At 36.3% G+C, this 16,561-nt stretch overlaps 1 protein-coding gene across 1 annotated transcript; it reads left to right on the plus strand.

Annotated features, from left to right (window-relative positions):
* The first annotated feature begins 3,673 nt into the window (after positions 1-3,673).
* Positions 3,674-15,669, plus strand: p2rx2 (purinergic receptor P2X, ligand-gated ion channel, 2). The gene is made up of 12 exons (XM_062049623.1): positions 3,674-3,837; positions 4,076-4,211; positions 4,290-4,361; positions 4,435-4,510; positions 4,582-4,678; positions 8,903-8,983; positions 9,057-9,210; positions 10,015-10,145; positions 12,536-12,626; positions 12,703-12,768; positions 12,854-12,931; positions 15,571-15,669. Exons 1-12 carry the CDS (start codon positions 3,698-3,700, stop codon positions 15,667-15,669), a joined length of 1,221 nt encoding a protein of 406 aa, XP_061905607.1. The 5' UTR covers positions 3,674-3,697.
* Positions 15,670-16,561: the final 892 nt, after the last annotated feature.

Genomic DNA, 16,561 nt, shown 5'->3' on the forward strand with positions numbered 1-16,561 from the left:
ACCTCTGGTACTTCGGTACTTAACGTTATTTGTGAATGTTCAATTTGAAACTTCTTAAAACCAAATCAATGGTAGATATCAGATGCATTCATTTATTTATTCATCCATCCACCCATGAGCTTCTTAAAGTTAAAGAAAATGTCATATTTTTTAAAATACGAGTATTGGATCACAACAACACGTCGAATGAAGCAGCAAACATTCATTCTCCTTGATGTCTCTAAAAAAGTACATAGTGAGGTTTACTTTGGTGTATATATTCTTTACAGTAAGCTGTCAAGTTAGACAATTAATACTACATTTTCGGGACAGCAAATATTCCAATATTAATTGGTTATTGTTTTCGCCTTATCTGATCTAATGACGGCGAAATCATTAAAGGCTCACAATTTTTAATCCATCCACAAGTAAAGAATATGTGGATTATTCCACTTTATGTACTTTTTTATGCCGAAAGAGGCGATTTCAGCCACTTGAATGACGGCGAAATCATTAAAGGCTCACAATTTTTAATCCATCCGAAGTAAAGAAAACTTGGATTATTTCACTTTATGTACTTTTTTATGCCGAAAAAGGCGATTTAAAAGAGGCGATTTCAGCCACTTCGGTGATTACAGCCGAGTTTAGATATACTTTTCGAGACGAGTGACGTAAGCGAGTGACGTAAGCGGGCTCTCGCGTCAGGGGGTGCATTCTATGGCAGGGGTGCGTTTTCAGGCACAACACCGGCGATTTGTCACAGACAGCGCCACAGCGGGCAAAGCGGAGGGGACAGCAGTATGCCTCAAAAATCAGGCAGCCAAAAAAGAAAGGAAAATAAAATAAGAGAGGAGAAGGAGTTGAAGGGTCGACAATATGTCACAATATTTCCAAAGAAAAGTGGGTTTGTTAGTTGTGGTGGAAAGTTATGCATATTAACTTTGTCCCTGTCTGTGGTAATAAGCTAGCTCACTTTTCTCACCATGTTAGCTCAAGAAAACTCTGGATTTTTACATTTTACTGCTATATTAGTTAAATAATCAATCCCGTCAAACATTTATCAAGCTGTTCTTATTCAATAATAGTTGATCTCCCCTCTGTCAAAATGATGCCTCATTCTGTGTTCAGAATGAGGCATCATTTTGACAGTCAAGTGCAGCAGCAGCAGCAGCTGTCTGTCAGCCCCCAAGTCCCCCTGCGCCTGAATCAGCCCCAGTGCCCCCACATGAGGAAGGAGGTGAGCAGCTGTGTGTGTTGAAATAATAATAATAATAATAATATAATACAAAATATAATACATTTTACTACAGTCTCAAGAATCAGTGGTGCAGCAAATATATGACTCAAAATGAATTCCATTGTATTCAGAGTGCTCAGTTCTTCCCCTACTGTACATGTCAACTGTGATGCTGTTCTTCTTTCAAAAATATGGTAATGATAGTCAAGAATACCATTAAAATGCATAATTGTATGTAAAATAGCATCAAAAAATGTTGCCGCTGTGTTGGGGGCCCTGTAAAGATTATTTTCATGGGGCCCAAAATCCCTAGCGGCGCCCCTGCCAATGATTGTCACACACACACTAGGTGTGGTGAAATTTGTCCTCTGCATTTGACCCATCCCCTTGATCACCCCCTGGGAGGTGAGGGGAGCAGTGGACAGCAGCGGCGCCGTGCCTGGGAATAATTTTTGGTGATTTAACCCCCAATTCCAACCCTTGATGCTGAGTGCCAAGCAAGGAAGAATGCTGGTATGAGCTTTTAAACATAACCCGTTAACTGCTGCCAATCAAATGGTGAATAAGATACTCTTTAGGGTTCATATGTTTGTAAATCTGACTGTGATGAAGTCAGTGCCTCACCTGACATGAACCTCACCGCACGCCACTGGTTTGTATATGACTTTAAAGCATAACCAAGCATGCATCAACATAGCTCTTGTCTCAAAGTAGGTGTACTGTCACCACCTGTCACATCACGCCGTGACTTATTTTGAGTTTATTGCTGTTGTCTTGTGTGTAGTGTTTTAGATCTTGTCTTGCGCTCCTATTTTGGTGGCTTTTTCTCTATTTCTTTGGTATTTTCCTGTAGCAGTTTCATGTCTTCCTTTGAGCGATATTTCCCGCATCTACTTTGTTTTAGCAATCAAGAATATTTCAGTTGTTTTTATCCTTCTTTGTGGGGACATTGTAGATTGTCATGTCATGTTCGGATGTACATTGTCTTTGCTCCACAGTAAGTCTTTGCTGTCGTCCAGCATTCTGTTTGTTTACTTTGTAAACTAGTTCAGTTTTAGTTTCGTTCTGCATAGCCTTCCCTAAGCTTCAATGCCTTTTCTTATTGGCATTCACCTTTTGTTTATTTTTGGTTTAAGCATTAGACACCTTTTTACCTGCACACTGCCTCCCGCTGTTTCCGACATCTACAAAGCAATTAGCTACAGGCTGCCACCTACTGATATGGAAGAGTATAACGTGGTAAGTCTGCCGATCTCCAGACAGTACAGAAACTCAACAACAACACATCATTTGCAGACTATAATTACTGGTTTGCAAAAAATATTTTTAACCCAAATTGGTGAAACTAAATAATCTCCCACAGCACACCAGACTGTATCTCACGGCACACTAGTGTGCCGCGGCACAGTGGTTGAAAAACACTGGTATATTATGACTAATGAATAACTGTGATGATATATTCATAAACTGTGTCAAAATACAGTGTTTTCAAAATCCGATATAATCGATGAGAACATATCAATCAATCGAAGTTTATTTGTATAGCCCTAAATCACGAGTGTCTCAAAGGGCTTCACAAGCCACAACGACATCCTCGGCTCAGATCCCACATCAGGACAAGAAAAAACTCAACCCTGGGCGACCGGTGCAATGGACGTCGAGTGGATCTAGTTAATAGTGTGAGAGTCCAGTCCATAGTGGGGCCAGCAGGAGTACATCTTGAGTGGAGACAAGTCAGCAGCGCATAGACGTCATCAACTGATGAACAGATGAGTGGTCCACCCCGGGTCCCGACTTTGAACAGCTAGCGCATCATCTATGGTCACCTAATAACCTCTCCACGCAGGAGAGGGGGGCAGAGCAGAAAAGAGACAGCAGATCAACTGGTCTAAAATGGGGGTCTATATAAAGGCTAGTGTATACAAATGGGTTTTAAGATTGGACTTAAATGCTTCTACTGAGGTAGCATCTCTAATTGTTACCGGGAGGGCATTACAGAGTACTGGAGCCCGAATAGAAAACGCTCTATAGCCTGCAGCCTTTTTTTGGGCTCTGAAATACCTTTAATATAACATTAATATAAAATATTTAGTTAAGTTTTCATATAATATTGGTTTGTGCAGTTACTGCTTATGTTTGAGTTCATACTTGTGTGACAATTTACTAGATTTGATGAATGAATTATCGTTAATTATTAATTAGAAGTATCAAAGTGCATATAGGAAATATTTGAAATAAATGAGCTCCAGACTAAAATGACCTAAACACAGAGACCATCAGGCTAAAGTACAGTAGATCTATCTATACACTACAATGTAGCCCCACCCCCTCATATGTTCTGGTTGGGCTAAGTACAGTAATGCATGAAGGACATGCAGACTGGAGCTGGGTGGAGAGGCAGAGAACGTAGAGGAATATATCAATGGAAATTTAAAGATAACAAATCAATTTTTGGGCAAGTAGGCATTTTATAAATCAATTATGGGATTTGTTGCATTTTTAAAAGACTATTTTCTTGGTTTCTGGGACTATGAGACCCCAAAGATCATGGTGGTTAAAAACACAACTCTTGGAGTCATATACAGAGGAGTTCAGTTCATTGTCATCACCTACTTTGTCTGGTAAGCCTTGTATTTGTGTAATAATCATTTTCTGATCGCATGCAATGCAATTAACTGCACAAAATGCCAGACAATAAGACATTTTTTGCACTATTTAAACATTTTCTACATTTTTAGTCATCTGTTATTGTTATAATGATGCCGATTGAAGCTGTTGCAGGTCTCAGATGCACAGAAATAATAGAAGAGTGTCATGATTATCATCATCATCAGAAGTGTTGTTGTTTGTGTTCTCAAGGTACGTGTTCATAAGTCAGAAAGCGTACCAAGAGAGCGAAACACGTCCTGAAAGCTCTGTTTACACTCGCATGAAAGGCTCAGCGATTCGTGGCGATCAAATCCTGGACACTGTGGAATATGTTCGACCATCAGAGGTGCAGAAGCTACAGTATACCACACATATGTTGCATCATGGATGTTCACATAATCTTATTGCGACCTCTCTCGTGTAGGGTGGTGATGTCATCAGTACAATACTGAGACGAGAAGTCACATATGACCAGAAGCAAGGAACCTGCGCCGAGGTAGCTGTCCTTGTGTCAAAGAGTATAACTCAATGATATCATGTGGTAAAAACACACTTTTCTTTGGTTGCAGTATTTTGATGTTGCAAAAGCCAACTGCTCAAGGGACTCAGACTGTGTCCAAGGAGAGGTGGACTTTGATGGCCACGGTATGCTCTTCATTTTTAATTATGAAGTATTTCAAGAAACTTCTGTATTTTTAGTTATGTTGGTCACACAGGTCGGCGGACTGGAAGGTGCATTCGATATTACAACCGCACCTTTAAAACCTGTGAGATCCAAACGTGGTGCCCTATTGAGGAGTATGCTGTGCAGCGGTAAGGAGGGTGAAGCTTCCACGCCTACACTATAATTTGGTTTGCTATATTTATAGTCAATAAAGTGTTGCGTAAAAGTGGAAAAAATGCACATGGATTAAAAAATAATGCAATTCGTAATAAAAAAGATCTTTCAATATGATATATTGGATTTATCTTCACCTGTCTGCCATCATTGCAGACACAATTTGTTTTAGTGCACAAAACTCAGGTCAGTTTTTTTTTGGGCGGACATTCAATCTTGAAATTTTGAATTTGTTTCTCATACAATAACGTCAGGGGGGCACTTTAATTTACATTTTGTTCGTTAAATATGCCATAACCAACCAGATCTGAACAAAACAACATCTTCAAATCAAGTCAGTGTTACGTATATACAGTATATACATGTGATAATAAATTGCATTATTAATGACTCAATTTAAAAGAAAATAGCTGGGGGATATTGTTGCGTGATATAGATGATATACAATATAAATGACAGATATTTGGTCGACGATACAGCTTTTAATGCTAATGTTACATCGTGATGATATGCATGTAAATGACACATTCTAGCTCTGTCCCGCAAATTTGACGGCGACAAGCGAACAAACGCATCCTTAATCCTAATGTCCCTCCACAGTGCAAAGCCACTTTAAAGTCAGCAATCATTGCCTCCAAGTATCATCATCACTGGAGGACGAGGAATAGCAAAACATGCTACACGACACTGCGTAGGAGGATATGCTACCCGCACGCTAGCGCTCATGAATGTAAACAAAGGTGGGAGAATCTATACAAATATCGACAGTCACAATATCAAGTATATTAGCAGTATATAATCGATACTACAGTGGTTAGATTTTTTTTTTTTATTATGAAAAAATCTTTTGTTGATGTTTTTGTTATTTACAATCTCAGGAAATAGTCTGAGGAGGGCTTTACGGGCAAAAACCAAATGATTTAAATCAGAGCCAATAGTAGGAAAATAATGTAAATATTGAATTGATATTGTAACACCGCCATTTTGTTTTTAATTTATCCTAAATTATATTTGTGATCAAAAATGTTATCATTCAATGATATTGAACATTTTAAGTTTTAGTATCATCATTTTTACTGCCGCTGTAACTTCTTGGTATTGGATCGATACCTACATTTGTAGTATCGACCAAAACTAATGTTAAGTATCCAAATAACAGAAGGATATGTGTTTATTACATTTGAACAGAAGTGTAGATAGAAACATGTTACAACAGAAAGTAACCAGATAATGACCATACATTAACAAGTAGATTAATAATAGCTTTGACAAGTAATACAAACACAAATTATAGAATATGTAAGCAGCCAAATTGTGCCAAATTGTGAGCCTTTGTAACCCATTTTGAAATGGTTCTATTATCGTTTACATGCCAAAAAATATATTGTGATATATATTGTCAGGAGGCTGCATCGTGTATTAAAATATAGATTTTAGACCACATTCGCCTATCCCTACTTGGGGCCAATATGTAACGAGCTACTGTACAGGCCAAAAATAGTCCCTGGCTGCACTTTGGACAGCCTTGTTGTGAAGTTTTAAAATCAATTAAAATACAAAAGGTATTGTTGTGGAACTTTTGGAGGTACCTCTAAATACAGGATCATAAATAATTTCAGCAGTGTTTGCCAAACCAAGAGTTGAGACGGGTCATTTTTTGGGGGGGGGTCGTTGGTATTAAGAGTACATTCATGTTGCTTAGGTTCTTTTTTTTTAGTTTATTGTATATTTCAGTATGTCTTAGTAGGATTGGCTCTGACTCTGAGGAAGAAACCACACTTTTAGTTGGGTCAAGTTTGGCATATACTGGATTGGAGGATGTCCGGTGGGATACATTGTGGCCGTTTACGACCATGCATTTCTAGTTTTGTGGCTACTTTCACTATTGATTTCCCATGCAAAGTAGCACTTTCCTCTGTTGTGACACATTGAAAGGGATTTCACTTAGTTTTTCAGAAAAAAAATATTCTCCAAAATTAAATATTTACGGAGCACTCAATGCAAAACTTGAAAAATACAAATCACAAACTCAAGGTGTTTTAGAGTAAATTGCACGACAGTTTTTGTGATCCCAGGATGCTGAGAAGGCAAGCGAATTGCATGCAGAAGGTCAATAAATTAGGTACCAGGCAAAAGAAACGTAACTGGTCTAGCAGGAGCTCAGAAAGCAACAGAACACTTTGCCAGGATATTTTTTAATGTTGATTTTGAAAATAAGTATGTGTAGTTAAAACATGTATGTCTTTGATGCTCTAAAGCTTGTATTTTATTCCTCTTATGTGGGACTACGACCTTTGTTATTGCATTAATCATCAACATGAATATGGAGGACTAAACAAATTCGAAAATCAGCTTTCAAGGATTCTTGAAATAGCAATGGAAAGATCAGACGCAGGCCTGAGACTTCAAAGTGGCCTCTCTTAAATGAAAACAATGACCTACATTTATGTGTGTTCTTACCATTAGTCTGAGTAAATTATCAAGTGAATTGAAGTAAAATAAAATATAGAGGAACAGGGTATATATTATAAAATGTACTGTTTTGCACACTCTTGGCATTCTCTCGATGAGCTTTAAGAGGATCAAGACTGTTGGAAAACCATTTCAGGTGACTACCTCTTGAAGCTCATCGAGAGAATGCCAAAAGTGTGCAAAGCAGTAATCAGAGCAAAGGGTGGCTATTTTGAAGAAACTCGAATATAAAACATGTTTTCAGTTATGTCACCATTTTTTGTTAAGTCCATAACTCCACATGTGTTCATTCATAGTTTTGATGCCTTCAGTGACAATCTACAATGTAAATAGTCATGAAAATAAAGAAAACACATTGAATGAGAAGGTGTGTCCAAACTTTTGGCCTGTACTGTATTTAAGATGAGTGGTATTGACAGTTTAACTATATCAACACAATATTTAAACTAAGGTACACTGTAAAAAAAAAAAACTATTTTTATCGTTAATTTACTCTAAATTTCTACTGTAATTTTTCTATTTTTTAAAAATAGTTTATAAAACTGTAGAATTGAAGACATTATCTGTAAATAAACTATCCGCCTGTTATTTTAAGTAATATGCCAGTAATGACAAACTATGTATATTTCTATTTTTTTTACAGAAAAATACCAAATTAATTATACATAGCATTTTCTGTTTTCTTAAATTGCTTTCAAATCCATGTAATATTACAATATTTTTCCGTAAAACATTTCATGAAAATTTCTGTAATTATAATGTTTTGATCATTATTTGGTTTACAATGTTTTACTTTAATTTTATGGTTTTCGTTTGGCAGCCGTAGCTGCCAGTAGATGACCGTTTTTTTAGAGATTTTATTTTTTTACAGTGTAGTTATTTATTCTCTTCTTCAATGTGTAATATTTTGAGCTTCATCCTCCAGTGATAATGATATTTGATGAAGACAAAGTACTTGACGTTGTACTTAACTGCAACGTACAAATGCGCAGGACTAAATTTGGCCAAATGGTGGGGTCTATCAGTCATGGAACAGGCTGCCAGCCCATGTCAGAAACTGTGACACCTATTTAACATTTAAAACTGCACTGAAACAGTGGTTGAAAACTAATCAGACATGCACGCACAATTAGATTATTCACTTGTTTTTGTTGTTTGTTTTGTGTTTTTTTATCCATGGTCTGTGCTTGTGGTATGCTTGTAATGTATAATGTCTTGTGATTTATGTATTCTTTTGTATCATGACCTGTTGAATGTTTACTGTATTAACCTGCCTTAGGACAAAGGATGAAAATGAGCTATTGTGCTAACTCCAGCATATTTACATTGTTGCTCTATGTTGATGAATATGCATTGTCCTAATTCAAATAAATAAATAAATAAAACACGAAAAATTTACTTTATTTGCCATAATGGAGGTAATTATTGTTAGCTTAGAGGAGCGGCTCCGTACTAAATTTGGAGACACATGATCAGCTGCTAGTTGCTTGTCAGCTGGCAGACTAAAAACAAATACACTATCAACCAGAGGGGATCGGCAACTTTTTTTCCAGAGAAATTGTCTGATACTGATCAATCTGCACATCCCTAATATTGCAGCTGCAGGTGTTAACAGGGTGGGTGGAGGAATGCATTTCACAGCTCGATGGTAAAAACTGTTTTTGAGCCTGTTGGGTCATGTATTGCAATATGGAATATGTAAATAAACATGTATGTAATTCTTACAGAGAACCAGCTTTGGTGGAAGCCATCAATTTCACAGTATTCATCAGAAACTCCATACGCTTCCCAAAGTTTGGAGTGCTGAGGTACACACGCACACACACACACACACACGCTGATCATAGGAGTGACTTTAGAATCTTTCTTCCCTTCCGACAGGGGTAATATTAAAGATGCTTCAAACAAGCGCAACATGCACAAATACCTCAGCAGATGTCAGTACGATGAGGAGAAGGAGCCCTACTGTCCAAATTTCCGACTAGGATATATTGCCCATCAAGCCCGGGAGAACTTCAGTGAGCTCTGCAGGACGGTTAGTGGTTGTTAGGGGTGCTCCAAAAAAATTGATTCACATTCAAATCGTAATTTTTATTTATTTTGATTCTAAATCATAATTTTCGAGAATATATATATTTTTTAAAGACAATATTTTGGGGCACTTTTTCTTAAAGAATCAAGTTTTAGATTAAAAACATTAAACAACTATTATTGATACTGTTGTTTTCATGAATTTGTGTTTTTTCTTTTTTTAGTATTGTATTTAATAGGTATTGTATTTGTATGTCTTCTCAATGACATTTCTATCCTAAGGGTTGCAAGGCTGGCATTGTGTTGGTGTTGCTCTATTTTATTTGACTAGATATATTAACATTCTGGGATTTTTGTAATTTTCAAAAGCTGTTTTCATATCGCGTATAAGTCGTAGGTCAGCAACCAACCTGTTACCTGTTTTGAAAAGGTTTACTTACATTTTATATAGCAAGTAATATATTACAAGAATCATTTTGAATCGAGAATTGATTCTGAATGGAGATGTCACCCCAAGAATCGGAACCGAATCGAAGCGATAGCTGCCCAAAGATTCCCACCTCTAGTAGTATCTAACTGTTCGCCTCCATTAGCGCTGCATGTGTTCTTGTGTACATACTACTTCTACTGGGTAGAACAGGGAGCTTGTTGATTAGATTGAACACTGCTGCAGGCTTAGACACAAATAATGAGCTTTAGAAATGACTGTAAATAGGTGCTTCAGCTCTTGTATTGGATTGTGTAGAATAAATAATAAACATGATTTCCACAGATACATACAGTACATAGTTTTATGGTGATTTTTCAGGGAGGAGTGATTGGTGTTTTCATAAATTGGAACTGTGACCTGGATCTGGATCCTTCCCGTTGCAAGCCCAAATATTCCTTCAGGCGTCTTGATCTCAGAAAGGATCAGGCCAACTCTGGATACTATTGCAGGTAATTTTAACCTTTACTTTAGTTTTATTATCAGTGTATGTTGGGGACTTTTTCGTGCTTTCGGGTAAAGTTTAGCGGTTTTTGGCCACAGCTTTTTTTGTGTTACTCTAAATGGATTTTTTTTTCCCCCAAGAGGGTTTTTTTTTTTAAATTGTTTCTAATTATTCTATACATCAATAATACACTGGAAAATCATGTTAACACAGTAAAGTACTTCCATGACAAAAAAAGGTCCTCAGGGAGTCAAGAGTGAATAAAAAAATTGAGTCCTAAGCAGAATCTTTTTGGAGCCTAACCCCATTGCAAAATGTTTTCACACCTTTTTTTTTATGTGAAACCATTTTTATACTTTTTAAACCCCCACTGTATAGTTTCGTCCTTTAATGTAAATATTTGCACTATTTTTGGCCATAACTTTTGTTGTGTTACTCCAAAAATAATTATTTTACCTAAAAGAGTTTTGTTCATGTCCACTAATAATATATTTTTTTCAAATTATTTCATATATCAATGATACACTAAAACATTATTTTATCCCGGTTAACCAAGACAAAAAAAGTTCTCAGGGAGTTAAGAGTGAATAAAAAATCTGGGCCCCAAGCAGTAGTTTTTTGGAGCCCAACCCATGACAAAAGATTTTTACACCTTTTTTTTTAATTTTCTGACCCTCACTGTATAGTTTTTTCCTTTTATGTAAGTATTTATACAATTTTTGCCATAACTTTGGTTGTGTTACTCCAAAAATAATACTTTTTCCTAACAGGGTTTTTTTCATTTTCAATTTTGTTGTTTTTGTATAAATTCTTTCAAATAGCAACAATACAATGGGAAATACCTTTAGCCCTTTTAAGTACCACCAGGACAAACAATTCCTCAAGAAGTTAAGAGTGTTTACATTTTTTTGACCCTAAGCAGAATTTATAGCTGCCCCACTATAGCAAAATGTTTTCACACTTTTTTAGTTATGTACAAAGATTTTTACACTTTTTAAACCTTCAGAGTCTATTGGAGACTTTTTCGCCCTTTCATGTAAATTTTTGCTCTATTTTTGGCAATAACTTAGGTTGTGTTACTCAAAACATTTTTTTTTTTTTCATTTTTCATGTTCTTTAAGAGTTCATATTTGAGTTTGAGTGGCCAACCTGAAACTTGACGGTTCCTTGTTGCGAAAGGCCATGTTGTGAGTTGTCCAGTGAAAGGTTGTACAAATACTTTCAAGTTCAAATCCTCATGTACTGCGCACATGTCTTGTAAACACAGGCATTTTGCAGATACTAGTATTAGAGTGGAACAGTGGTTAGTGCTCGTACCTCACCATGTGAAGGTCCTGGGTTCGATTCCCAGGATTGGGGTCTTTCTGTGTGGACTTTGCATGTTCTCCCTGTGACTGCATGGGTTCCTTGTGGGTACTGCGGCTTCCTCCAAAGTCATGCACCTGGGTATAGGCTGATTGGCAACACTGAAATTGGGAATGATTTGCTTTATGGTGAATTCCTGGCAACTACAGCTGCCAGTATTTTACCGTAATTTTTTTTTTTTTTTGTAAACAGATTAACAATACCTCAGTTTTTTTCATTGTAATTTTCCATAAGCAAAAACAGTTATCAACTGTAAAATTAACAGATTCAACATCAACATATCGTAATGTTCTATACATCTTGACTGTATTTTTTGGCTGTGTTACTCCAAAAATAATTATTTTTTTCCCTTTGGGTTTTTCTTCATGTTCAGTTTTAATATTTTCAAAAACTTGTAATTCTTTTACATAACAACGATACATTGTAAACAAATTTTAGGCCCAGTTAGGTACCACCAGGACTAAAAGTCATGGGATAGTGTGTATAACAATTGGGGCCCCAAGCAGAATGTGATCTAATTATGTCAGTTTTTATTTTGAAAAATATGCATAAAATGAGCTAACATCCATACAGTAATTGTTAAAGGGATGATTTACTTGGGAAAGATCAGGCCTGAATATAAAAACATATTTTGATGCATTGTTGTTGTTTGTCTATGGATGTTGTCCTTCATCCAGGTCATTGACATCTCAGGGCATTCAATCGATCACAACTGGACTGTTTGGTTTGTCTTAGAAGACGTTTCGCCGCTCATCCGAGTAGGCTTCATAAATTCAGGCTCATAGACTTAGATTGCCTGCTCGGATGAGCGGTGAAACGTCTTCTGAGACAAACCAAACACTCCAGTTGCGATTGTTGCTGTTTCTAATTTCAGGGTTTCATTTCGGTGAACAATATGTCATACTTACTATACGTTCACGTTTCATTCCCTGATGATTTTTTTGTCCTGGTAGCACTTAACTGCTGTAGCATTATCCTAAAATTGGAAGATTGTGGTTGTGTATTTTTACCCTAAATGTCTTCATCACCAAGGTTTGCAAAATACTACCGCAAAGACGGAATAGAGTCTCGGACGCTTATCAAAGCCTACGGCATCCGCTTGGACATCATTGTTCATGGACAAGTAAGAAAAATTTGTTTAAAAAAAAAATCAAATTCCAGTTATTTCTGCATTAATTACTATGTTACAATTATTACAGGCAGGTAAATTTAGCCCAATCCCAACCATCATCAGCACAGTGACTGCCTTGACTTCAGTGGGAATTGTGAGTTAATCCATTTTTTCCTCATTTATCAAAATTATGAAAAATATTTTGTGACACAAACAACGTTTTCTTGTCGTTCTATTAGTGCACCATTTTTTGTGACTGGATCATGCTGACATTTATTGACAAGGATGACATATACAGAGAGAGAAAGTTGGATGACGTGAGTAAACATCAACAACATTCTACATTATGAATAAGAATTGGTAATATATAGTAACACAACTCTTTTCTCAATAATTGTAATAATTTATGTTTGCATTTTCATATAACATCATTTAACAACCATTTTAGCTTCTGAGTTTGTTGGAATAACCTCTCAGTGCAGAAATATTTTCATACCAATCTCAACACATTAGGCCTTTCTGCACAATCTAAAAAGAACAAAAATACATTACTATCTCATTATCTGCTTTTGTAAAATTTAAATTCTCTGACATTTAAATGTGTCAGTTATAAAAATTAAAAAAAGACGTCATAAATGTTAATATAAAATTAATATAGTTGTGAAAGCTAAATAATAGGGTTGATTGAATCAAATGAAGAATGTGTAAGACTTATACCCTCTATCAAAAATACAACAACAAAATAACATAATCATAATAACAATGATGTATTATTGTGATTCATATTGGCCACTGATGATAGTCCTAATCGGATAATCTCTATTTTACACTCTAAAGTAGAATAACATTTTACAGATTTATAATGTTGTATTAGTAAATAATAAGTAAATAATGACAAGTTATATGATTATACAAATTCTGGCCACTTTATATTGAATTTGTTCGCACATTTTTGTAAAAAAGCAAACAAAAAACAAAAACAAAAACGTTTTTTACATTTGTTTTAAAAAAGTTTCCTTCTAACGAATTTTTGCAACTATTTGTTTTTTTTAGTGCATGACGTAAACATACCAAACTTTTGTGTAGTGGGCAACGACATTTAAAATATTCATTTGTAAATTCACAGCAAATTACTGGCTAATAATTGCATTAGTTTCACAGTAACATTTATCGTTACAGCAATTTACTGCAACTGCAGAGCTATGAGTTTACAGTTAATTACAAGAAAGTTACAACTAAATAATTTAATTTCACAATCTTAATGTTATAGTTTATTACTCTCCCGCTTTACCAGCAAAGAACCACCTACTGTTCAAGAGACAAATCACTGAATTTGTTTCAATTGTGTGAAAATACAGAGGACCATGATGACAGTTTTTTTGCTGTGAAATGTAATGGTATTGTAATTTTTTACAGTCATTTGCTGTAATATTACAGTCAATTTTGATTATAATGTTTTACTGTAAAATATATACTGTTAAATCATGGTAAATCTTTACAGTGTCAGTTTAGGGTGGTATGGGGGCCCAGATTTTGGTGCTATGCCCCTGCCAGTCTGCACAATAATAAACAATAACTCTGGTATTAGATCATAGACCAGGGGTGTCAAACTCATTTTAGCTCAGGGGCCGCATGGTGGAAAATCGATTCCCACGAGGGCCGGATGGGTAAAATCATGGCATGATAACTTAAAAATACAACTACGACAACTTCAGATTGTTTTCTTTGTTTTATTTCGGCCCAAAATGGAACAAGCACATTGTGAAAATGTACACATCACAAATAATCCTCTTGACAAAACACTTTAAGTTAGTTGAACATTTTAAGGAAGAAATTGGTGCAGGTGCAAAAACACCATGAAGAACGCAATGAATTTAGATTTCATCTCAGTGTTTCTACAAAGCAATTCAACTTTAAGTCACAGCCCATCTAGGATTGAACAAAAAAACTATATAAGCATAAATAAAAATGCTTCTATGTATCAACAACCTCATTTGTCATTTCCACTCTTCACTCTCTTTAAATCTGCTACAGAAGACAGTCATTTTCACAGAACTATATCAGGGTGCAGCATTTTAAATGGGGTTACCAATCCTGTTTTTTTTACGTTGGGTCGAGGGGGAGGAGTCGCAGCCCCGCTTCACCATCAGAATCAGAATCAGAATCAGAAATACTTTATTAATCCCAGAGGGGAAATAAAAATTTTCAGCACAATCCCATTCAAGATCAGACAAACATTACAGGGAGATGTACTTCTTGCTTGGTATACTTTCTCGCCCTGGTATAAACTATTTGCTTGCCTCACAGAATTGCTATTGCAACATCCAATGGACATATTTAGAACAGCAGTTTCTTTAATTAAAAAAATGCAGCTCAATTTTACACTTAGCAAACTCATCTGGCGGGCCGGATTGAACCTGATCGCGAGCCTGATCTGGCCCGCGCGCCGCATGTTTGACATCCTTGTTATAGACAGTCAAATGGGACAAAAATAAATAAATAATCTTTAAATAATTACTCAAATCTGTCAATAAATAATTATAATTGGAATTAAATACATAAATGTGTTGTTAAATGTGTCATTAATTGATTTATTGTAGAATTATATGAAATTATTAAATCATTTAATCGAGGATTATTTTATTATTTAATGCTTTATTTCATGACCCAATTATTTCTTGATTTCATGAACATGTGTGTTGGATCGCGCAGGCCTACCTATTGTTGTGGCTCATGAGTGAATAGTAAAACGGTTGAGCTGAATGGATTTGAAAATATTTCAAGTTATGATAAGGTGTAATGTTTTGCTTTGCACACATCTCACGAACATGGTCGCCATGCAATAAGGATAAAAAGCGTAGAGTAGAGGAATGTCAAGACAGCTTTGCTACTGACATTATCATCATCATCATCATCTGCAAGGTGGCTGCAACTGTCATTTATTTTCCCTCCCCAGGTTGTTAGTGAGCCTCCAGAGTCAGTTCCTCCACAGCTCCTTTACATCACCAGCTTCAGCTCCTACCATTCAGACTTGTCAGACGGTGTGCCGCTTTGATGCGCTCTCCAATCATCTTCTTGGACTGTGGCTACAACGTTCTCTCAGGGCTTCTCAGCAGCTTGTTCTCGCCAACCGATCTACCGGTTCAGTCGTTTTCTATGTTGTTGTTGAGATAAGGACACGGTGGTTTTTTATTCACCTTTTGACTGCACCTTTCCCAAACGACGGCGCGTATCGCAACCGCAGCAGTTCACGCAAATTAAACCAGTCCCTGGCAATTTTATTCCATTTGTTTTTAAACAGAGTGCAAAAATTACTAAAGCAGTGATTCTCAAACTGTGGTACGCCAAATAATCACTTGATTAAAGTACAGTGTTTTATTTTCCTTTATTCAAACACAGTGTTACTGTTCAAATTGTGTGTAATGTATTATGTTACAGTGGCCGAAAATATTAAACAAACGTGTTAAATAAAGCCTCTGCCTTGTTTTTAATGAATACTTAGGCCTACTGTGCAACTGTATTTTACTGTTGGTTATTATTATGTTGGGGCGGTATAGCTCGGTTGGTAGAGCGGCCGTGCCAGCAACTTGAGGGTTGCAGGTTCGATCCCCGCTTCCGCCATCCTAGTCACTGCCGTTGTGTCCTTGGGCAAGACACTTTACCCACCTGCTCCCAGTGCCACCCACACTGGTTTGAATGTAACTTAGATATTGGGTTTCACTATGTAAAGCGCTTTGAGTCACTTGAGAAAAAGCGCTATATAAATGTAATTCACTTCACTTCACTTCACTATTATGTTGGTACTAGGAGAGGCAAGTTTTTTCTGAGGTGGTACTTGGTGAAAAAAGTCTTATGTTTGTTTCTTGTGTAAATGAAGCAGAAATAACGTGTAACAATGTAGGAGCGAAGTGAATTATATTTATATAGCGCTTGAGATACCATTATCC

Source organism: Entelurus aequoreus, linkage group LG06 (assembly GCF_033978785.1).
Source record: "Entelurus aequoreus isolate RoL-2023_Sb linkage group LG06, RoL_Eaeq_v1.1, whole genome shotgun sequence".
Lineage (NCBI taxonomy): Eukaryota > Metazoa > Chordata > Actinopteri > Syngnathiformes > Syngnathidae > Entelurus > Entelurus aequoreus.

What these genes read in the sequence shown, in the direction of transcription:
- p2rx2 (XM_062049623.1), top strand. Translation starts at nt 3,698, where the DNA reads ATGGGATTTGTTGCATTTTTAAAAGACTATTTTCTTGGTTTCTGGGAC. An exon ending in GGTGGACTTTGATGGCCACG is followed by an intron (nt 4,511 to 4,581) that starts GTATGCTCTTCA and finishes TTGGTCACACAG; the next exon opens with GTCGGCGGACTGGAAGGTGC. An exon ending in TCAGTGAGCTCTGCAGGACG is followed by an intron (nt 9,211 to 10,014) that starts GTTAGTGGTTGT and finishes GTGATTTTTCAG; the next exon opens with GGAGGAGTGATTGGTGTTTT.